Genomic DNA, 22,460 nt, shown 5'->3' on the forward strand with positions numbered 1-22,460 from the left:
TTCAGGCCTAGGAAGTGGAGAAGGGAAGGCCAGAGCAGGGGGCAGGAAAATGGAATGAGGGGTACAGGCAAGCATGTAACACCTCCACCTCTCCATGACATAAGTCACAGATAAGTAGATCACCCAGATTGGCCCATCATGTGCACTTATCACAGGCCCCTGAGGACGTGCTTCCCCTCCCCTCCTCCCCACCCCCTGCCATCCAGCAAGATGGGGCCCACACAGAGTCCTACGCCCGTATGCCCTGGAGTTGAGTTTTGTGTGTGTGTGCTCCAGAACAACGCAATTCCTATAGTTTCTGCCTCCCTTCCCAAATCTTGGCCTCTGGTCCCAGTTCACTCCTGGGTTCCATGCAGTGCAAAGGTTACAAAAAGAGGCAAGTCTGTGTTCATGTGAGGTCACAGGCAATATGACTCTAGTGCCCTCCCCTCCTGGTTGAAAAGTCAACAGATTAAGGCCTTAGGATGGCCATTTGGTCCTGCCTACAGACTCAAAGACTGAGGGCAAATAAAGAACAAAGCACAGGTCAATATGTACTTTCCAATAATTTTTTTGTTTTTAATATCAATTGATGTTTTAAAAAATACAGAGGTGTTTGACACAGAATAGCACCATTGTGTAGGACACACGCAGTTCCTGCGCCCGGCACCTGAAGGGAGATCTTCTTGCCTGGGCTGGGGACAGTCACTCAGGGGGCGTTTGACTCACACCAGTTAGTTTCCTGCCTCTGCCTCGACCCAAAGGTCTTACAGGAAGACAATAAATAAATAGAACACCGAGATTTTATTTTGCAGTCTGCCCAGTTCAGGTCTCTTAGAAAGAGGGGAGAAAAGTCCACACTGTGAGCGGGTGGGATGAATGGACATCAGGTCAGGTCAGCCATTCAGTGCAGAGCCCTAGAGTGACTGGGACTGGAAAGTACTTGGGTCCTCTGGATTGGCAATGGATTGTGTTGTTTGTGGGTTCGGGTTTTTACAAGAAGCAGACAGGCCCGATGTCCACACCAAATTCCTGCTCGGGCCCTCCTATGTCCATGGGCGCAATGTCAATGATGGGGAGGCGCGAGGTCTTCTGTGACCGGTACTCGATCATAGTCTTGCCCCACTTACCGGTGTGTTTCTAGGGGAGAAAGAGAGGAGAAACTGTCCAGTGCCAGCTGCCAAGGACCCCAAAACTGAGCAGCATAGAGCACAAAGTACAAAACATGCTCAGGGGCTCCCTCGACCTCTCCTTGGCTTCCCAGAGCCATCTCCACCTCAACTCCTGTCCTTAGAGCAAGGCCCCCTCCACACTGCCCTTCCCTCCTTGCTCCGTCCACTATAGTGAGAGCCTCTCTTTGCTCCACCCTGTGGGCCGAGCCAAACTCATGATGTGAGTACTCCAACAAGAGTAACTGGATGTGCCGGGTAGGGCTTACTCCCCTTATTTGCCTTGAGCCAGGGGAGTGAAGAAGACGGAACAGCACCCTGCCCTCTCCCATCACTCTGCATGTCTTCTCTACCCAACCCCTCACACTCACACCCCTGAGGATCCCATCACTTTAGGATGTGGGCCACCCTTCTGGAAGCTCCAGCCAGCTTGACTCACCGTGCAGCCATCCTTCAGAACAGTATATGTGAACCTGCTGTTGCCCTCAGCCCGGATCTCCACATCATTGGAGCCCTGGATGAGCAGGGCCTTCTTGAGGTTGCCGGCTGCTTCGTCCAGGTAGGCAATGCTGTTCTTGCAGTGGTAGGTGATATTCTGAGAGCCCTCGGTGGACAGCAGGCGGAGGAAGGTCATCTGGACGTTGGCAGTGTTGGGAGCCAGGTTGTCATCACCGTAGCTGAACTGTTAGGGCAGACAGCAGTGGTGTGAGGCCCAGGAGCAGCATCCAGAGGAATCCCAGTTAAAAATACTATCCCTCCTGTTTCCTTCCTCTTAAGCCCCCAAAAAGGCTGGCAAGAGTGTGGGTGAGGTGCCATCAGCTTGGAGAGAGAAAGATTTTGAGGTGCCATCCCTGGTTAGAGCAGCCAGGTACTCACGTGGAAGCCACCATTGATGGTTTCTCCAAACCAGATATGTTTCTTGTCCTTGCTCTTGCTGCTCCACCAGTTCTTCTTGGGAACGCTCGCTGGGTTGGGGTAGACGCACGTCTCGCCAGTCTCCATGTTGCAGAAAACCTTCATGGCATCCAAGGTGCAGCCCTGGTTGGGGTCAATCCAGTAGTCTCCTGCAGGGGGAGGAGGCAATACCCCATTGGGGTTCAGAGAGGCAGGCACTCCCAAGAGGGCCGGGCCTGCCTGGGAGAGACAGAAGGGCTTATGGGGACCCACAGGAGAGGCACGGATTGTGAGGGCCAGTGGAGCCCAAGGGCGGGGGGAGAAGCAGGGACCCAGGAGCAAGGAGACCCTCTTGCAGGTGCAAGCCACCCGTGAGAACCTTTCAGGCCGGCTCTGCCTGGTGCTAAGAGATGCCGCCTCCCTTTTTCTGAAGGCGCCGTGCCCAGTGGGCTGACGTCCTGCTCTACTGGGGCCAGGGGACCTGCCCTGCAGGCTCACCGCTCTTCCATTCAGGGTGGCAGAGTTTCAGGTCCCGGCAGGTACGAGCGGGGTTCTTGCGGGAGCCCTCGGGGCTGCGGATGCTCTCAATCTGGTTGTTGAGGGACTTGAGTGTGGCGTCCACCTCGGCATCATGCTGTCTCAGGTCGCCGGCCGCCTGGTCAGCCCGCATGTACTGCAGGGGGTCGGGGCCCTTCTCTCTCTGGCCCAGGCCAGCAAAGGCAGACATGTCGATGCCAGGGCCAGGGGGACCTGGAGGGCCAGGGGGTCCGGGGTTTCCGGGAGGACCCTGCAGCAGGAAAGCGGGAAACACAGCAGTCAGCCAGGAATTGTGGGGACACGCCCCTCCTGTGTACCTCTCCACCTGCTAGAAGATGCTAGGGTATCGTCTTCCAGTCCCCTGGGTGGGGGAGGGGTGCGGCAGGCCAAGGCCAAGAAAATCCTAGCCCTTCCCCTACTTCTTCATCAGCCCCTCTCTTCTGTGTCCCAATACCAATATGGACCCTGTATTATTTTTTTTTTAATTTTTTTTTTTCAATATGGGCCCTTTAAATGTCCCGGGAAGACCCAGGATAAAGGATGCTATCATCGTTGGCCGCAGGCTGATGCCCTGAAAAAGGCCCTTGGCACAAGAGAGCTCGAGCCTCGGGATGCTGGGGACAGCCCGGACAGCGGGGAAGGAGTCAGCACACTCACAGCAGGGCCAGTTTCGCCTGAACGTCCACGGGGACCAGGAGGTCCGATGGGGCCAGGGATTCCGTTAGCACCATCTTTGCCAGAGGGACCGACGGGACCAGGAGGACCCTGCAGGCCAGGAGAGAAGAGCCATCACCAAGGGGGCCGTGGGGAGTGGCTGGTCACGTAGCCGTCCTGCTGTGAGGCCCTGCAGCTGCACACGTCTCAGTCACAGAGGCCAGGCTGGCGGCTGCTTGGCCAAGGACCGCAGGGTGGTTTCACAGCTCTGCTGCCATCCTAAGCTCCTCCTTGTCAGACCCTACTCCCAGGGGGCCCGGCTGACAGCCGGGAGCTGTTGTCATGTTCATCCAGCCTGTGGACTCAGGAGCTTTTCTGGCCCTGGTCACCCTGAGCCAGTCCCCTCCCTGAGCCCAAGGCTTCCCTCCCCCTCAGAACGCCTGGCCAGTGCCCGGTCCACCCCATGAGGAAGGACTCCCTCCATCTCACTTACTCTAGGGCCAGAAGGACCAGCAGGGCCAGAAGCACCTTGATCTCCAGAAGGACCCTGTGCAAAAGGAAGAGGCAAAGGTCAGAGGTCAGCCCCGACAGGGCCCCATCTTCCAGGGTGGGAGGCCTTCTTGACTGTACATATGACACATGTCCTACCCCTGTTCCCTTTCCACTGGCTCCTCCCTCCAACCCTGAGGAAGTCCTGGCAATTTCTGAGGATGAGCCCAAGTTGACTTAGCAGCATGGGACACTCAGGGGGGCTCTGAGCAGTGGGAGGCACTGGGGAGCCACGCATAGACAGCAACACTCACAGGAGGGCCGGGCAGTCCCTGCAGACCAGTGAAGCCACGGTGTCCCTTCAGTCCCCTCTCGCCAGCCTCTCCAGCTTCTCCTTTGTCACCTCGGGGACCTTGAGGGCCCTGGGAACAAGAGAGACGCAGGTTGGGTTGGGTTGGCCAGGGCAGGAGCACTTTGCTGGCTTCCCCTCAGCCAAGGAGTCCCAGGAGCCACAGGGTCCCCACTGCCCTCCAGACCTGCCCCCCACCCTCAAGAAGCCAACAGAGGACAAGCAGATACTCACTGGGATTCCCCGGGCTCCAGCCGGTCCTGCAGGACCCATGGGACCTTGTGCACCCTGTGAGGGAGAGAGCGGGAACGGTGTCGGAGCAGAGCCGGGACAGGGCTGGCCCTCCTCTGCACCTGCCCCGGGCTGGGCACTGAGGCTGCTGCTCCCAGGGCTCAGAGACCTCCCGGACCCAGAGACGCCTCCAGGGCCTGGCGACCGGTAGACGGTGGGTGAGCTCCCAGCTCCCTTGGCCACCCTCCTCCACTTCCAGCTTTGACCAAATTCCGGACACTCACAGCTTCTCCTCGGTCTCCCTGCTTTCCAGTTGGGCCAGCGGGGCCAGGAGAGCCAGGGGACCCAGGGGCTCCAGGAGCACCCACGGGACCAGTCTCACCACGATCACCCTGTCAGGAGAGAGGTCTCGGGCTTAGAGAAGAATGTTCCAGGGAGACATGGAGAAACTGACCTCCCGAACTGAGACAAGATCCTGACCCCCGACCTGCCACCCCAGGCTGACCTGTTAGGCCCAACAGAATGTCCTCCCTGTCCCCACTGCACATAGAGACCGCCAGATACTCACCTTGACTCCAGCTGCGCCATCTCTGCCAGGAGGACCATCAGCACCGGGGCTGCCCTGGGCAAGGGGAAGCAGGATGCCTTCAGAGCTGCCCCTGCACGGCTCCCACTCTGCTCCCCCAGCCTCCCCCCGGGCCCCAGCCTGCTCCCTTCCATGCAGCTGGAGCTGCCGAAGCTCACCAGGCTTCCTTGTGCCTTCCTCCCCATGCACCAGCTCTGCACCCCATGCCCTTCTCCCTCCCATCACATCCTCCCCACCACAGCCGGGCACTGGGGCCTATCAGCCCGTCCTGTCATCCCCTCCGCCGGGGCACCAGGACTTGGCCTGGCCCAGCACACCTCTCCCCAGTAAGGGCCATGCACAACGGGTCTCACTGCTCACCTCTCGTCCAGGTTCACCAGAAGGACCAGTCAGACCAGGAGGACCCACGGGGCCTGGGGGGCCTCGGTCTCCAGATGCACCAGGAGCTCCCTGCTTGCCGGGCTCACCCTAGAGGGACAGCGAGAGGGAAGATGAGCGTGCGCTCTTAAGAATCCTGGCCCAGGACCTGCTGCTGAGCCTCTCCAAAGAAAGGGCTGATGAAGGGAGAGTTCTGCAGGTGCACAGCGGGTGGAAGCCCCAGAGGGCGGTGGTGCTTCTGCACAGGCCGGGCCACCACACCAAGAGCTGTGGGTGGAGAGCTCAGGCCTGAGCCGGACTGGGCCCAGCTCACCAGAGGAAGGGGTATCATCCTTCACTCACCGATGGGCCGGGCAAGCCAGGGAATCCTCTCTCACCACGCTGCCCAGGTAGACCAACGATGCCCCTCTGACCGGCCAGACCCTGGGGACCTGGAGGACCATCGGGACCCTAAGAGAGGGGAGGCAGGAGTGAGAACGTGAGCTCTGACATGGAGTGGCCAGCCGTCCACACCCGGCCTGGCTGCCACTCCCAGGGACCAGCACTCTTCTTGTCCCGGCAGAGGTCCCTCCATGGTGTCCCCCTCCACTCTGCGCTCTGGGAGCTCAGAAGACTCCCTGGCCAGGCATGTGAGGGACTTACAGAGGGACCATCATCTCCAGGCTCTCCCTTCTCGCCAGGGGGTCCAGCAGGACCTTGGAGACCAGGGTCACCAGCGCGGCCAGGGGGGCCGCTGTCTCCTCGAGCGCCTTTGGGACCATCTTTTCCAGAAGGACCAGGGGGACCAGGGGGTCCAGGGTTTCCCTAGAAGAGCAAATGGAAGACATGAGAACTCATCTTACCCTGCCCCATCCAGGCTGCCAAAGCCACTGTGACCCTAGGGATAACAGTTTCCCCCCAGGGTTCCCTCCACACGAAGGATGGCCTGACCCCGACCCCCAGTCCACCTCTTCAATCTTCTCTCCCATGTGGGATCTGTGATCCCCCCCTGCCCCCCGGCTTCCCCAGCCCCTGCATTTGCTTTTTCTGATCTATGTGGACTTCCTCCTGCCTCCTTACTCTGGGCCCCAAGCCTAGTGTTCCTCAAGGAACAACTCAAACTGGGCTCCTCTGACCCCTAACTAAGCCTCTGTACCCGCTCCCTCTGCACTTGGTGGGGGTGGTGACCTGGGTGACTTTTCACCATCTCTCTTCCCTCCATAGCAAACCCCCTGTGGGCAAGATGCATCAAGGCAGTTGTGCCAGCCTATCCCACCCAGTGTGCCAGAAGTCTGAGGGTTCAAGCCCAAGTCAGCAGGGAAGGCTGCCCTTGGCTAACAAGAGGGTCACAGCCCCTGCTCCCAGCTGTTTACAAGAACAGATCCCCGTGATGAAGTAACGACTCATCCGGGGAGTAGGAATGGGTATAAAGGGATGGACGCCAGTCTGGGCTCTTTGGGTGCCTGTTGGGGGGACTGTGCCAGACTCTGACCCCTGCCCATGCCTCTCATGCCAGGAGGAAGGTAGGAACCGGCCAGGAACATCACTTACATTGGAGCCTGGGGGTCCGACGCGGCCAGCAGCTCCAGGGAATCCGGTGGCTCCCTATATGAGGAGAAGAGAGGTCCTGAATCCCTCGGGTCCTCAGGAGGCCCAAGAATCAGATTGGGTTGGGGGGTCTCAGAGGCTGGTGTGGAAAGGAGAGCTAGAGAGGGCCCTGTGGGGTCTGGCCATCGGATCAGGAAGCTGCAGCTTCTCTGCCTCCAGCCCCTACAGGGGGCATCGGCCAGGACATTCAGTGCCCCTGGGAGCTGAGCGCGGCCTCCGTGGGACCAAAGACCTCCCAGGACCACGGCACACCCGCAGAGAGGGGCCCTCCTTCCCACGTGGCTGTGGGCTGGACTGAGGCTGGGGGCAAAAGCAACGCTGAGAAAGGTGAGTGAATCCCAGAACACCGGCGCGGGAGCCTCCGGGCAGGCCGCCTTCATGAGGCCAGAGTGGAAGCATGAGAGAAGCTGCTGCTCCCACAGTCCCCCCAACCCCACCTGGTAGGAACGGGGACCTCACTCACCGGGGGGCCTTGAGCACCTCGGGCTCCTTTAGGACCAGTCACACCAGTAGGACCCTGGCAAGGAAGGAGGGACACAGTGAGGCCTGGTCACCCAGAGGAGGGCTGTGGGCCTCGTGGGGGTCAAACAGGCCCTATGCCCAACAATGGACTCCTGAGGGCTAGGTTTGCAAAGACGTAGCTTTCTTGGTGCTAAAATCCCAGCCCGAGGAAGCCGTCACAGATGGGCCTGCCACCCCCGCCACGATACACTCATGTTCTAGGAGACCTCAGGGAGGAAAGCCCATCAGGCATCTGCAGAGCCCGGCCAAGGGCTCCCCAGTCCCTCCCCAGGAGCCTGGCTGCTTTGTCCCGGGCTATTTGTCCTCAACCCTCACCCTGTGTCTGTCTCTGGCACCCACACCCTACCCCAAGACAATGAAATCCAATTTGCTATTTTTGAACCTTTATCCCGGAGTACAGATTCCTCCCCACAGCCTCTCCCTCTGTCTGGGGCAGTGGCAGGCTCCGGTAGGTCCCAGGTGAAACTCAGGAGGGGCTACACCCCTGGCCAGCCTTGGCCTCGCCCCGGGCCCCTCACCCTGCACCCAGACACCCCTGCCCCATGAAAACAGTTGCTGGGGGAGCTCACTGCTACCCACCTGAGGCCCAGGAGCTCCAGAGGGGCCCTGAGGACCTGGGGCACCAGCATCGCCTTTCTGGCCGGCCTCTCCTTGCTCGCCTTTGGCACCCGGCTGGCCATCAGCACCCTGTCCCAAGGAGAAAGGGGAGTGAGAGGCAAGCCGAATACTCAGGGTTCTTCCAAAAGGGCCAGGGGGTCTGGGTGAGTGGGTGGTCCGGGGTGAATGAGTGAGCGAGCCTGTGTCCACCCTGGCCCGGAACGCTGCCCTCAGATGGGATCGTGAGGTCAGTGTGGGTGTGCAAGGAGAGAAAGAGGCCACTTCCATCTTCTTTACATTCTGTCCCTCCCTCCCCCACAGGCCTGAGCAGAGGGGTGGGAAGGAGGGTGGTCGGGGACACTCACGGGAGGACCTGCGAATCCAGCGGGCCCAGGGGGTCCAGTCTCTCCACGTTCACCCTGTGAGAGAAGGGGCCCGGAGAGCTCAGGCCTCGTGCCTGCCTGCCTCTGTCCCCTCCTACACCAGAGCCCTCTGGGCTGGCCCCGCACCTCCCTGCCCCTCCCCGCCCGACACTATAACCCCAGAGGGAGGACACCTTGTCCTAGTGACAAGAGACCCAAGTCAGAAGGCCTCCCTTGGTCAGAGGGTCTGGTGACCTGAAGGCCCTCCACCATGACCACATCATGGGGATGACAAGCCCTCTCCCTCCCTTTCTCCTCTCTCCCCCACCTCCAGCCCCAAAGAGCCAGGCTGTGAGGCAGGGCCACTTCTCTGGCTCCCAGGGCCCTGGGGACAGGGCCAGGTTCAGGGGCAGATACTCACCGGGGCGCCACGAGCACCAGCGGTTCCTGCAGGACCAGGAGGTCCAACTTCTCCCTAAGGTGGGGAAGGGGACGAGAGTCACGGAGAAGGGTTGGGGGTCGGAGTGGGGCTCTTCAGAGCGAAGTGCATCCAGGAAGCCTCACAATGGATGGTCCATTTTCTCTTGTTGCTTCAGGCACCCCCCAGCCCCCATCCTGGGGCCTCCCTGGCCACCCCCCCTCCCCCCATGGCTCCACTGAACAGGGCCCACAGCCTATGACTCTGCTTTTAAGAAGACTCCCACCCCTCAGTCCCTGCAGCCCCCTAGTGGGCAGGAGGGGGCGAGAAAGCAGTCCTTGGTAGGAGATGAGGAGGCTGATGGGGGAGGCCAGCCAGAGAGAGGCACTCACCTTCTCACCATTGGCGCCAGCGGGGCCAGGGGGGCCAATGGGACCAGTCAGGCCCTAGGGAGAAAGCAGGCAAAGGTGAGGGTGACAGAAGAGTTGACCAGGGACTTGGAGCCCAGCAGGGAGTCCGGGGACCCTGCCTACGCTCCCACAGCCCCCAGAACTCCCCCTCACCCCGTGGCCCCAGTCTTGTCAGGAGAGTCCCCAGATCTGTACAACTGAGACAGGACCAGGGGTGCACTCACACGCTGCCCTTCTGTCCCCCCGGGGTCCCCATGGCACCTGCGACCAGCATTCACTTACTCGTCCTCCGTCCTTTCCAGGGGCTCCCTCGGGGCCTTTCTCACCAACGTCTCCCTGTGGGATGGAGAAGAAGGGCCACCTCAGCAGGGTTCTCCAGCTCAGCCTCCCCCTCGCCGAGACTCCCAGCAGAGCTCAGCCCCCCACCCAGCAGGATCTGCTCCGGGTTCAGGGTGGGTCAGGGTGAGCGAGAGGAGTGGGAGGGAGGGAAGTGGGGGGAGGGTGTCACTACAAGGCAAACAGAGCATGCCCGAGGGATCTCCAGGTTCCTCAAGAGGGTTAACTAGGGACCTCCCCACTCACGGGCCATGGGGAGATGGGGTGTGGGCAGGGACCTGCGACTTTGGGGGAGCTCAACCTGGTACTCACCCTGTCTCCTTTGGGCCCGGCGATGCCAGCCGCGCCCCTCTCACCGGGCATCCCCTGCAGACCTGGAGGGCCCTGAGCCCCAGGGGGGCCAGCCGGGCCAGATGCGCCCTGCAGGAGGAGGGGGAAGGGGGTCTGTGGTGGGCAGCACCTGCCCAGGACCCCAGCGCCCAGGTCCCCTTTCCTTCCCTTCCTCCTCTGCCCTCCCAGCCCCTCCCCTTCCTCCTTCTGCCCCAGCAGGTGGCCCGGACAACCCGCCAGCCTCACTTACTTTGGGACCGTCTGTGCCAGGAGTGCCGGGGAGGCCACGGGGCCCCTGGAGGCCCTGGGCGCCGGGAGAGCCACGTTCGCCTGGGAAGCCTCGTTCACCCTGTGGCAGACACCAGGAGCCATGAAGCAAGAGACCTGGGGCAGGGGTGCAGGGAGGAGCAGGGAGCAGGACAGCAGAGTGCCGCGGGGGGGCCCTGGCAGAGGCTCGCAGGGAGGGGGCAGCAGAATGACCGATACTCACCCTGGGACCCACGAGGCCGGGGGCTCCCGCTTCACCAGGGACACCCTGGAGGACAAAGAGGGACAGGTGAGACGGCCAGCCAGGGCTGATCGTCCCTCCCCTGAGAGGCTGAGCTCACACTGTACCCTGGGGGGAGCTGGGGTGTGGCCCCAGGCATTCCCAGTGACACATCATGGGGGCCCTGTGCCTTCCTGCCCTCACCTCCGGGGCATCGGAAGGGATCTTCCCATCTAAACACTTTGCACCTGCAAAGAGCCCCATACTCACCTGGTCACCTGGTTTTCCACCTTCGCCTGGGGGACCCGGAGGGCCAGGAAGTCCCTAGAAGGCAAAGTGATATCCATTAGCAAAGGAGTGAGTTCACTGCCCCAGCCCTCCAGGGAGGCCCAGGCCGGGACAAGAGGCAGGACTGCAGGGAGGCCTCGTTCCCCTGTTCCCCTCAGGAGGGGGGCGCCCTCCCCCCTCCAGGGGCCTGCTGCGGCCCACAGAGCCCTGGACACAGAATTGTAGAGAGGGCCCTGTCCAGCCACCTACCTGGAACCCAGATGGCCCAGGAGCACCCTGCTCGCCTCGTTCACCGGCAGGTCCCTGCAGAGGGAAACAAAGGTGGCCTGAGCCATTGTTCCAGAGAATCTGAGAGCCTCAGCGGGAGGGGACCTCGGTGGCAGCAGGAGGGCGGGCCAGACACATTCTGGCACTGCCCAAGAAAGATGTGCCTGCGTGCTTCCCCTGCTGTTCTCCCCCCAGTGACCTGCACCCCTGAAACGGGGGTGGGGTCCACACTGCCTTGGCTGAGAGTGGGTCCGGTGCCCCAGAGGGATCCGGATCCATGGCTCCTCATCCGTCACCGCCACTCCGCCACCCCCAAGCCCACAGGACCACCTCGAGGGGGCCAGGCAGCTACTTACAGCAGGTCCGGGGGGTCCTGCAGCACCAGTCTCACCATCTTTGCCTGGAAGACCCTAGAGGGGGGAGACAAGGGTGGTGTCATGACACGTGTTCTTCGGTCTGCAGGCCCCAGTGCCCAGCAGTCACACTTGGTGGTCCATGATCCCCCAACCTGAATTCCATTTCTACCCCTACTTCCCCTGGGCCCCTCCTTTCCCCAGTCTTTCTCAGGTGGGAGTCCTCCCCAGCCCCGGGCTGCTGACCAACAGCAACTAGAAGTCTCTGTGTGGGGGCTCCCGGAGCAGCATGGGCTCAGCCACAGGAACCCACGACGAGGGGCCCCAGGAGCATGCCCCGGGAGGTGTCTCCCCTTGCAGGTGTCCAGCCAGCACCAATGCATGTGCACACGAGGCGGGGTACTTACTCTCAGACCAGGAGCACCGGGAAGTCCCTTCTCACCAGCCTTGCCAGGCTCGCCCTGGAGGAAAGAGTGCAGGACCATGAGGGGAGGGTGTCGGTGGGAGGGGGTAGAGCAGGGGAGAGTGGGGCTGGGGGCCATGGGCAAAAGCCCAAGCCCAGCGTCGGCACCCTGTCTCACGCTCAGGCGTGTGATGGAATAATGTCATGGCTGAGGTGCCCCGCGTTTCCCCGGGTCACACAGGCCCACGCTGCCCACGGCACCAGGGATCGTGTTCATGACTGCCTGTGGGTTAACTCTACTCGGAGCCAGTCCTCTCTCCAGGGGGCGAGGGGGGAGGGGCACCATGTGGAAGGAAGTGGAAGGGCCGGCTGTTACTTACGTTGGCACCTTTGGGACCAGGGAAACCCATGACACCAGGCTGCCCACGAGCGCCCTGAGGACCTGGAGGTCCGGGGCGACCATCTTCACCAGGGGCTCCCTGAAAGAGAGGACATCAGTCTCAGAGTGTAGACACTCAACCCACAGTCATCCACCCGCTGAGTGCCTACTGCGTGGGCAGCACAGGGCGAGGCAACAGCCAGACCCCGGGCGTGGGGGGTTGACCGAGGTCTGGGCCAGCGGCCCACGCCGCGCATGCGGCCCAGTCAGCAACAGGGCACTGCTCGAATGAGAAGTGTTGCTCCTCAAAACGCACCCAGGCTCTGTCTCCCTCCAAGGAAAGGCCCGAAGGCGCAGAGGTTGGCATTTTCAGGGCTCCGCACCTGGCCCGGTAACTACCATCTGCCCCCTTCTCAAGTCTCAAAATTCACAGGCTGCCCCTCCCCAGACCCCCGTCTCCCTTACTACCTGCCTTCCCGGGGTTATCCTCCCAACCCCAGACGGTAGACTTACAGAAGGACCGACTTTGCCTTGAGGACCAGCATCGCCAGGGCGACCAGTGAGACCCTTTGATCAGGAGAGAGAGAAGATGGGTATCAGGGGAGGCCCCAGGTCTTCCCAATCCTGGCAGCACAAGGCTGGGGGGCCAGCCGGGGAAGGGCACGAGGACTTGCTCAGTGGAGGTCAGGCGCGAAAGCAGCTCGGCTACTTACCCGGGCTCCAGGAAGGCCAGGCTCTCCGGGACGGCCAGGGTCCCCATTAGCTCCCTTGGGACCAGCAAGGCCGCTGGGCCCACGCTCTCCGGGGGCTCCCTACACGGGGGGAGGCAGGGAGTCAGCAGGCGGCCGTCTGACCAGCAATGCAGGGACCCCAGCCCCTTCCCCCCCCCACTCACCTTTGGACCTGCCAGACCATCCTGACCTGGGAAACCGCGGTTGCCAGGAGCCCCCTAGAAGGACGTGGGAGGAGGACAGGTGGCGAGTCAGATTGGCCCCGACCCAACCACACAGGGAGCCTCGGCGGCCTCGGGAGCTCCATCGCACCAACCCCCCAGCCACAGCTCCTGGGGGGCAGGAGCGACAGCCCGCAAGACTCCGAGGGGTTAACCGCTAGGGCCTGTCCCACGGGGGAGCTCAGACCGTCTCATGCCATCCTGGGGGTGGCGGCAGAAATAAGATGGGCTCCCTGCACCCCCCCTCGCCACCGGCAGTGAGTGGGGGAGAGGACTGACGCTCAGGCCACGGGACTTGGCCAGGACACAGCTGCAAAGACTCTGCTTCCACATCCAGGTCACACCCCTCAGAAAGTGGGGCCTCCCAGCCCACCTACCCTTTCTCCGGGGGGACCAACGGGCCCAGCGCCACCAGGCTCTCCACGGGCACCTCGTTTGCCTTCTTCACCAGCAGGACCGGGGGCTCCTTGGGGGCCAGCAGGGCCCTGAGAATCAGGAGGAAAGAGAAACCGGGTGAGCGGTGACCCGGCACCGCCGCGGAGCCAGTCACCGGCCGGTGGGCCGAGGGAGCGGCCTCCGCTGCTGTTTCAGGGCTGGGGGTGCTGGGGGACCTGGGGTGGGGGCAAGCGGGGCCGCAAAGGATCAGCCCGGGGGAACAGGGGCCCAGTGGGCAGAGGGACGGTGGAAAGTGGAAACTGTTCACGTGGCTCAAACCAAACATGGGAGCTCGACCTGGAGGGTCCCCTCCTCCGGCCACAACCTGGGAGGTCCCGGATCCGGGGATGGGGCTGCAGAGGATGGGGGGGGGGGGGGGCAAGAGCTGCAGGAAGATACTCACGGGCTCGCCCTTGGGGCCTTGTTCGCCTTTGAAGCCAGCAATTCCAGGTTCGCCCTTGGGGAGAGAGAGAGGCGGGTTCTCACATGGGGTCCTCTCCACGGACCCTGCCCCCACCTCCAGACACCCTTAAAGGCTCCCCCCATCCCCGCCACCATCCCCCACAAAGGACACAGTGTGAGCACAGGAAGGGGGGACGGCGGGGTTTGACTCCAGGGGTACCGGTGGGACTTGGGGTTCACTCTGAACCTTACCGTCTGACCTTTCGGGCCCAGAGGACCAGTTGCACCTTGAGGGCCAGGTGGACCACGGGGCCCCGGGAAGCCGGGGGCGCCAGCGATGCCAGGAGCGCCCTGTCAGTGTGAGTAGAAGAGGGGGCATCAGGAGAGGTGGCCAGGAGGGACTCCCCTCCCCACAGGAGCCCAGTCCCCGGGCAACACTCACAGCAGATCCTTTAGCTCCAGGAATTCCATCAGTTCCGGGGTTACCCTGGAAAAGGGAGAGGGTGTCATTACAAAATAAGCAGCAAAGAAACCCCAGGCACCTCCCAGCCCGCCCCGCTGCAGATCCAGGGGCTAGACCAGCGGTTTTCAGTTCCAGACAGGGTCCCGTTGCGGGTTGCGGTGGGGGGGGATGGGGGTGCTGTAGAGAGACCCTACAGATGGCCCTAGAGATGGGCATGCAAGCATTGGGCCAAAATAAGGGTCTGGTGAGTGGAGCTCTGACAGGGGCCCCACTCCTCTCAGAGGTAAACAGAGTCAAGAGCACCAGAGACCACTTACAGAGGCACCAGCCGGCCCGGGGGACCCAGGAGTGCCAGGCTCGCCGCGAGGACCTTGAGCGCCTTCGGGACCTCGGGCGCCAGTGGGGCCAGCTTCCCCCTGGGTAGAGACAGACAGGGATGGAACAAGAAGATGACAGGTTGGGGGCACAGACCTCTCACAGGCCAGCAGCAGTTCGGGGGCAGCTGTTGGGCCCCCTGGGCCCCACCCCGGCCCTGCCTTCCACTCTCTGTGCCCCCCACGTCCCCCACGCCCCAGGCCAGGTGCACTTGTAGGTGCGGCCACCCTCAGGAAGGCCGGTGCGGGGTCCTGCCCTCTCCGGCACCCCCCCTGCCGCGGGGTTCTTGCACTGAGGAAGTGGGGGCCCTGCGACGTCTGGGCTGCAGGCCCCGCTCCACTCTGCAGCGGCTCTGGCCTGGGCCTGCTGGAGGGGGGGCCGGCAGGGGCCGAAGCAAGCTGGGACAAGCACCCCACTCCACCCGGGGGCTCTGGGGCTCAGTTCTCGCCTCTGGCAGCGCCCACAAGCCCCAGGACGCCTCGGCTTCCCCCCCTTTCCAGGGCACCCCGAGGCCCGCGGACCTGCAGGCAGGGCCGAGCCTCCTCAGCTTCCTCCTCCCAACGTTCTCGGTTCACTTCTGTAATTATTCTTTCTAAAGGTCAGGCCCCCTCACCTTCCGCTGTCCCTCGTCACAATGGGTCCCCTTCACCCAGCTCCCGGGGCCTCAGACACTGTCTGGTTGCCATGGAAACCCCAGGAGGGGAAAGGCAACCTGATGCCAGTGACCACATGGAGGCCGCATTCATCTGGGGCCGAATTCCCGAGAACGCGTGCAGCGCATCCCTGGGGCCGGGCCTTTCCCTGACCGGCGGCCTCCCGCTGGCCCCCATTCATCCTCGCTAACGGGGCTGGGGGGCGCCAAGCCTGGGGGGGGCCGGGGGGGGCTTGGAGCCATCTCCTGCCCACCCCACCTCCTCCGGCTGCCTCTGGGTCTAGTTTGCTGAGCTTTGCCTGCTTCCCTCCCCTCCCGGCCCTGGTCTCCTGCTCCCTCCCAGATCTCAGCCGTGTCCCCCATCTCTTCCTGCCTCCCCAAGTCTGAAGCTCTTCCTCATGCCCTCGTACTTTCCCTTCCAGCTGGTGGCCCTGAAAGGCCTGGCCCTTCCTTGCCCCCACGGAAAGCAGCGGTGGGCGGGGGTGGGAGACACTCTGAAGAAGGGAGGGGGCACCGTGGGGGGGCGGTGGCAGTCAGCAAGGGCAGCAGGGTCACGGGAAAAGGGGACAGGGCACGTACCTTGGCGCCGGGAGCACCAGGGAAGCCAGGACCGCCGGCAGGACCTACAGGACCCTGGGAGGGAGGGAGGAGGGGGGAGGGGAATGCTGTTTCTGGGTGGGACTTCTCCACCCCCAGAGGGAGCCACCCCACACCTCACACTCCTCCCCACGTCGTACTGATCTCGCTCTGCGTCCCCTGTAGCCCGAAGCCCCTGGATGAAAACTGTCCCCACTGCCAGTGTCCCGAGCCTGGCTTCCCAAAGCAAAGCAAGTATCCGACTATATACGTGCTGAGAAGCAGGGGACTCTTTGACCTCCCTGGCTATCCCTCCTCGGAAAAAAAAAAAGAAAGAAAGAAAAAAAAAGAAAAAAAATGCTAAAAGAGTGGCTGAGCAAAATGAAGCATCATTTCAAAGCTTGTAATCAACGTAAGAGGGTAATAGGGAGAAAGCACTCCTCCCCCTCCCCCTCCTCCCCATCCTCCTCCCCATCCTCCCTCCACCCCCCCCCCCCCCAAGGCCCAGCACTGCGGTGGGGCCACGGAAGGCACCTGCCCGCTCCCCCGGGACTCAGGTAGGCCAAGCCCAGGCGGTGAAGGGCACTTACCGGAGGGCCCGCGGGGCCTGGTTGGCCATCGTTCCCCCGGGCGCCCTGTGAGTGGGGAGAGGGAAGCAGCGTGGTGAGAGGCCCCGCGAGGCCAGGCCCTCCCCTGTCCACGGTCCACCCCCACCCCACGGGGAACTCGGGCAGCGCCGGGCCCCGGGGACGAGAGGCAGGCTGGCCGGGTGCGGGTGCGGGTGCAGGCCAGCACCCCGGGCAGGAGCAGCCGGGAACCCTCCATGGTGGCCGCAAGGAGGGGTGCTGGGGCGCAGTGGGCATGTTCTCCTTGTAAACAAAGCTTGGTGATCTCCTCGCCACTCCGTCATTTTGGAAACTTTCCTTCAGACCCCAAATAACCCCAACTGCAAGGCCAGGTTATCATTTAAAGACTCGGTGAACTGGGCCGAAGAGAAATGGAAGCCGAGCAGCAAACCTAACTCAATTCCTGCCCCGCACTAGGAGAGACACTTTCAGGGCTTGGTTGACCTCCTTAGCTAAGGCTTGGTTAAGGCCTCCCCCTGGTTAACCCCGGGATGTCTCTGGGCTCCACCCCCTTCCCAGCCACTCAAGACCACCTGTTCCTAAGGGAGCCCCAGGATGTCTGCCACTGGCCTTGGAAGCAGCCTGTGATGGGGACAGGACACTGGGCACAGCCTGAGGACCACATCTGAGCTCACGCCCCTGAGAGTCCTTTACACAGTAAGACAAGGCTGCCAGTTCTTTCTCTCTCAGACTAGTTTTTTGGGTGTTTTTTGTTTTGTTTTGTTTTTGGTAAAGGTTTATTTGAGAGAGACGGCACGTGAGTGCGGGGAGGAGCAGAAGAGAGAGCATCCTGGAGCAGATTCTCCGCTCAGCGTGGAGCCCGACGTGGGGCTCGATCTCACTGTCCATGAGATCAGGACCTGAGCCAAAACCAAGAGTTAGATGCTTAACCGACTGCGCCACACAGACACCCTTAGGACTAGTTTTGAGGGTTTTTTTCCCCACAGGTTTGAGGTAAGCACTCCCCAGTTTCTCTCTCAAAGCCCCTCTGGGCCTAGGGAACTTTTACCCAAACTCCAGGAGCCATCAGACCACGCAGAGCAGGGCTTGGCCCCTGGTCCTTGGCAGGGGACCAGAACAGCCGAGAAAGTGACCTTTCCCTGCCTGCCTGCCCCTGCCTCTGCTTTCTCTGGGGTGCTGAAGAAGGATACTTTAGGGGGAGCTCACGTTTTAAAAAAGACATCTTCTTCCTGGCTATGGCCCATTTCTCCTGATGGAGACGCTCCACATTGGCATTAAACATGAAAGCAAGAGGAGACTTGACAGAAAAGAAAATGTCAGAGGGCACGTAAAGCCTCGGCATTGGCCAGACCCCCCTTCTGAGCCAGGCTGGCTGCTTCGGGCAACCCTGGAGCACCCTCCCTCCAGGACTAGGCCGGAGGAGAGGCCTGGGGCCCAGCGTGAGCAAAGGGAAGCTGCAGGCCTGGGCTGGCATCCGTGGCTCTCCCTGCAGTACGGCCGGGAGAGGGCACAGCCTGGCCCAAGGGGGCGCGTGACCACGGCCAGCAGAGCCCAACCCAGCCGGGTCCCAGGCCCAGCCTTGACAGCAGGCCCGCACTGGGAACTTCTGTGACGTTGTCAACTTTCTTTGCCAAATCCTGCGCACAGCCTGCCAGCCAGACTACTGTGGGGACAGGAACCAGCAAGGAGGAGCAAGAAGCAGGGCCTGCTGTGCCCAGGAAGGAGGATGAGCAGGGATGCAGCTCATCTTCGCCCCGCACGGGGCGCCACCCGCGTGGCTTCAGGCCTGGCCAATAAACCACAAGCCAGGGCCGAAGATTCTGCAGAAATAGTGGTGTTTCTTGGCAGCCCCAGCACTCTCTAATCCCCTCACACAGAGTGACTCTGGGACAAGGCACTTCAGCAGCTCCGGCTGACAAACAGGGGTCAAGGCTGCCTGTTATATCTCACCGATCTGCTTTTGAGGGAAACGTCCGCCAGACAGATACATTATCTGGAGAAGAGCGCGGGGAGCGAAGCTGATTTACTCAGGCCGGCCTCACAAGGACGCGTGAGGAGGGGCCGCGGAGCTTGGGTGGCTGGGGCATGAGCTCAACGGAAAGCATAATCTCTCTTAAACGCAGCTTTCATCACATCACTCGCCTGAGCGAGCGCCTGCAAGGGCTCTGCCTCTCAGGGATCAGAGCTAAACACCTGCACACTCCTCTGGCTGCAAATCCCCTACCGATCCCCACGCCCCACGCCGTGCCCTTCCCACACCAACAAGAGGCCACCAGAGTCTGAGGCTGCCCAGCACTGTCTGAAGCGATTTAAACTTTCTAGGCCTCAGTTCCTTCTTCTCTAAAATGGAGAGAATAGGGGCGCCCGGGTGGCTCAGTTGGTTAAGCGTCTGCCTTCGGCTCAGGTCATGATCTCAGAGTCCTGGGATCGAACCCTGCATTGGGCTCCTTGTTCAGCAGGGAGCCTGCTTCTCCCTCTGCTTGTGCTCCTGCTCGCTCTCTCAAATAAAATCTTATTAAAAAATAATAATAAAGTAGGGAGAACAGTAGAATCTATCTTACAGGATTTGAGGGAAGATGAGTCAAAGCACAGAAGGTATTGACTGACCCTAGAAAGTGCCTGTGGCATAGTGGCCATGAATGTCACCCTATTGCCAGCACCAGTGACATCAAGTATGAAGGCCCCATGAGTTGAGACTGTTACACTTTCCCTAGAGCATCATCTCAACAACCAGAAAGGTCAAAATGTAGCCCAGCACTGTAGCCATCTGAAGGCTGTCCATAAATTCAAACTGGATTGACTAGGAGTGGGCGGGGGGCTGGGAAGGGGAGTACCTGAGTAATGCAGACTCCTTAAGAGAAAATCCCGCCCTCACCAACCAACCACCCTGCCACAGCTCACCCCTGCCCTTCAACTGTGCAGGCTCAGCCTGGCGCTTTGAGACATGATCAATCCTCCCAGGATGACAACACCCTCTACACCTCATGGGGGTTGTCGGGAGGATCAAGCCCTATATGAAAGCAACCTCCAGAGTGCTGGCCAAATGGTGGCTTTGGCCTTGTCATTACTCACCGCAGCACCAGCAGGACCGGTCCGTCCTCTCTCTCCGGGCAGGCCGCGGGGACCCTGGAACACGGCAGGAGGACACAAGCATGAGTTGGCTCAATGACACTCTGCAAGTCCTTCCCAGACACCAGAGTGGGGAGCATGCACGCGCCCAGGAGGCAAAGGTGTGGATGCCCCCGATCCGGCCTTCCCGACTCATCTAGGACTCCCCAAATCACATCAAAGGCCTTCCTGCCCAGGCCGAACACACAGATGCCCCTGTGGTTCCTGCTGGGAACCTTGTCATGGGTGCATCTTGCTTCATGCAACAGATGAACTCCCCAAAATATCAAGAAAAAACGGAATTTGTAAAAACTGAAGCACACCTTAAGTGTGCTCACAGGGCTATTTCAAGGAAATGTTGGTGAAACTTGACCACATCATCTATTCAATAGATTCACCTTTTTGATCCGATCGTAATCATCAGATCTACAAAGCTGATGATCTACCTTGCACAAAGGGAGCAGGGCATTTATAGCGGAGCCATCTGCTAGGCTTTAGGAGATGTCTGAGGAGTGTCTGGAGGCCCTCCCAGGGGAGGCTGTCCATACTCACCATTGGGCCTGGAGAACCATTCTCACCCGGTGAACCGCTCTCTCCCTGGGAAACAGATGCATAGGGTCAGTGAGCGGGACCCCACTGCCACCCCACCTGGAAAACTCCCAAGGAAGAACCTGAAAGCTCTGGTCAACTCAGCTAGCACCGAGACCCCACACTTGGGTTCTGCAAGGCACCATTCCCTGAGCTCTCCCGGCCTGCTGTTCTTCCATCAGGGTGTAGGACTGGGTCTTCCCAACCAAAGTTGTCCTCACATCCTCACTCCACTGACTCAAGAGCATCTCCTTGACCAGAGGGAAAGGCTCCTCATCGTCTCCCTCTGTCCCCACCCCCATGTGTTCCTTGGTCCTTACCTTCACACCTGGAGCACCGGCTTCTCCCTTAGCACCATCTAGACCTGGGTAGCCCTAGGGGATGAGAGAACACGTTCCATCACACTTCTGGGATGAACCCTAATAAGGGGATTCATGCTCCCACATGCTTTTTTTCTCCCCCCTGGATAAGTCTTTCCTTCCAAAACCCTTGTCTGCGATACTTACTCTGTGACCCTTGACGCCAGGAAGGCCTGGGGTTCCCGGGAAGCCGCGAGCACCCTGTGGTCCAAAGAGGAGACGGTCAAGGCCCAGAGCAGAGGGTGAAGTAGAGGCTGCCCTGCTTTGCTGGAGAACCTCCAGAGCCAGCTCCCTCAGGCCAGCCGAGTGGTCAGAAGCCCAGCACTGGGGCAGCTCTAGCAGGAGCTCCCAGAGCCCCCCTTCCTGTGATCGCCCCGTCTTATCCAAAATGGGTGAAAACGACAGCAGCTCAGCCACCACGGGGCTGGGCGGGGAGGGGGCTGTGTCAGGATCCTAAACATCAGCATGAAGGCCTGATGCAGGTAGGGGCTGTTGGAGTTCCCATTTTAGAAGTGAGCCCACTGAACTGGACGCACTGGGCGTGAGGCCTCAGCTGCAAAGGAGGGAGACTCAGAACAAGGTCTGAGGCTGGGAAAGGGGTGGGAGGACTTTACCTGAGGGCCAGGAGGGCCTCTTTCACCAGATTTCCCAGGCTTTCCAGCTTCGCCCTGCAAGGAGAGAGATGTACTTCAGCTTCCCCAGGAGACAAGTTAGCGCAGTTGGCGCACTCCAGATCCGGATCGCCTCTCCGCGGTCCGCTGTGCCTGTGGCCCACCTGCTTACTCATCTCCCTCACCTCCTTCGGATTCCAGACTTTCAATGCTTTTCCCAGGTCACTATGTGTCCTTTCAGACAGCTGCATGTGACACGGGCCACCGACCAGCCTGCGGCCTCCCGGGGACTCTGCTCTCTCCCGTCCTGGGCTCTGCAGACTGGGCTAGCGCTGCCCTATGCCCAGAGACTTCTAACGGGCCAATGTGATTCCCAAGAGCAGCTGAGAGCCAACTCTTGTCTCTTCCCTTCGTTTGCATCCTTTGCAGACATCCCCGCCCAGGCCTTGCTCCACTTTTCCTAACTCATTTACAATTAAGATAATGTCGGGCTGCTGAGTGTCTCCTCTGTTGTCCCCTCCCTACCATGGTCCCCCTGTGTTTTCCCTCGCCCTTCTCCCGTCTCTCAATTTCCCTTCCTGGAGCTAATGATGTTTTAATTATTTCCCTTCCCGATGGCTCCAAGGCAGTCCCCGGACACTCGTAAGCTAGGTTGCAAGTGGGAATGTAGACAGGGTCTGAGGCTCTGGTGGACCAGAGGACACCCCCACCCTGGGCCAATCTGAGGGCGCTTCTGCACCCCTGCCCCAGTACACAGCCTCTCCAAGCCCTCCCTCCGAGGAGGCAGCCACTCATTCCGCTACTCAGGTATACTCACATCATCACCAGGTTTTCCAGGGGGGCCAGGAGGACCACGGGGACCCATGGGACCCTACAAATGAAGGGAGAGAGTAAGAGATGGTTGGAGGGGGGAACGATACCTAATCAGTGGACAAGACTTCGGGACTGTAGCCTTTGGAATCTAAGTTCTCTCATAAGGAAGAGAGGTGGGGGTGGGGGTGGAGGGGAAGCCCACTTTGTGCTGAGAAAGCAAGAGTGCAGAGCCGATGATACCAGAGGGCAGCAGGCAACACAGGCCAGGGGTGAGCCAGAAAGGGGACGGTGGTGACAGAGTTCCTGGTGGTCCTTGCCACCCGGGGTCCTCTGTCAGGGATCCCACAGAGCTAAGAAGTGGCACCTCTGGGCCCTGCACTGGGGAAGCTCTGGGCAGTCTTGGGGTCTGAGTGGTACATCACTCCCTAGGAGGAGGGCGGGGCCCGTGCCAGTACTCACAGAGACGCCGGGTTCCCCAGGTTCCCCAGGGTTGCCTTGAAATCCTTGAGGTCCCTAAAAAAGCAACACGAGGAC

The 22,460-nt window shown here is 60.9% G+C and overlaps 1 protein-coding gene and 1 long non-coding RNA gene across 2 annotated transcripts in view; one reads left to right on the forward strand and one right to left on the reverse strand.

The window, feature by feature from the left end:
* Window positions 1–533: 533 nt before the first annotated feature.
* COL2A1 (collagen type II alpha 1 chain) overlaps window positions 534–22,460 on the reverse strand; it is a 30,753-nt gene continuing 8,826 nt past the window's right edge. The window contains 45 exon segments of the mRNA NM_001006951.1: window positions 534–1,119; window positions 1,588–1,830; window positions 2,025–2,212; window positions 2,541–2,829; window positions 3,237–3,344; window positions 3,727–3,780; window positions 4,037–4,144; window positions 4,306–4,359; window positions 4,587–4,694; window positions 4,871–4,924; window positions 5,249–5,356; window positions 5,609–5,716; window positions 5,909–6,070; window positions 6,797–6,850; window positions 7,317–7,370; window positions 7,955–8,062; window positions 8,338–8,391; window positions 8,756–8,809; window positions 9,145–9,198; window positions 9,445–9,498; window positions 9,811–9,918; window positions 10,079–10,177; window positions 10,319–10,363; window positions 10,586–10,639; window positions 10,853–10,906; window positions 11,227–11,280; window positions 11,631–11,684; window positions 12,007–12,105; window positions 12,519–12,572; window positions 12,719–12,817; window positions 12,901–12,954; window positions 13,335–13,442; window positions 13,796–13,849; window positions 14,047–14,145; window positions 14,237–14,281; window positions 14,575–14,673; window positions 15,864–15,917; window positions 16,451–16,495; window positions 19,520–19,573; window positions 20,108–20,152; window positions 20,464–20,517; window positions 20,650–20,703; window positions 21,117–21,170; window positions 21,931–21,984; window positions 22,386–22,439. Of these exon segments, the coding sequence (NP_001006952.1) occupies window positions 973–1,119; window positions 1,588–1,830; window positions 2,025–2,212; window positions 2,541–2,829; window positions 3,237–3,344; window positions 3,727–3,780; window positions 4,037–4,144; window positions 4,306–4,359; window positions 4,587–4,694; window positions 4,871–4,924; window positions 5,249–5,356; window positions 5,609–5,716; window positions 5,909–6,070; window positions 6,797–6,850; window positions 7,317–7,370; window positions 7,955–8,062; window positions 8,338–8,391; window positions 8,756–8,809; window positions 9,145–9,198; window positions 9,445–9,498; window positions 9,811–9,918; window positions 10,079–10,177; window positions 10,319–10,363; window positions 10,586–10,639; window positions 10,853–10,906; window positions 11,227–11,280; window positions 11,631–11,684; window positions 12,007–12,105; window positions 12,519–12,572; window positions 12,719–12,817; window positions 12,901–12,954; window positions 13,335–13,442; window positions 13,796–13,849; window positions 14,047–14,145; window positions 14,237–14,281; window positions 14,575–14,673; window positions 15,864–15,917; window positions 16,451–16,495; window positions 19,520–19,573; window positions 20,108–20,152; window positions 20,464–20,517; window positions 20,650–20,703; window positions 21,117–21,170; window positions 21,931–21,984; window positions 22,386–22,439 (3,810 nt within the window). The 3' untranslated portion in view covers window positions 534–972.
* LOC102152448 lies at window positions 14,296–16,176 on the forward strand. Its single transcript, XR_005380101.1, has 3 exons — window positions 14,296–14,713; window positions 15,133–15,230; window positions 16,047–16,176. It is a non-coding gene; the product is annotated as an uncharacterized LOC102152448 (long non-coding RNA).

The sequence above is a fragment of the Canis lupus genome, chromosome 27, assembly GCF_011100685.1.
Source record: "Canis lupus familiaris isolate Mischka breed German Shepherd chromosome 27, alternate assembly UU_Cfam_GSD_1.0, whole genome shotgun sequence".
In the NCBI taxonomy this organism is placed as follows: domain Eukaryota; kingdom Metazoa; phylum Chordata; class Mammalia; order Carnivora; family Canidae; genus Canis; species Canis lupus.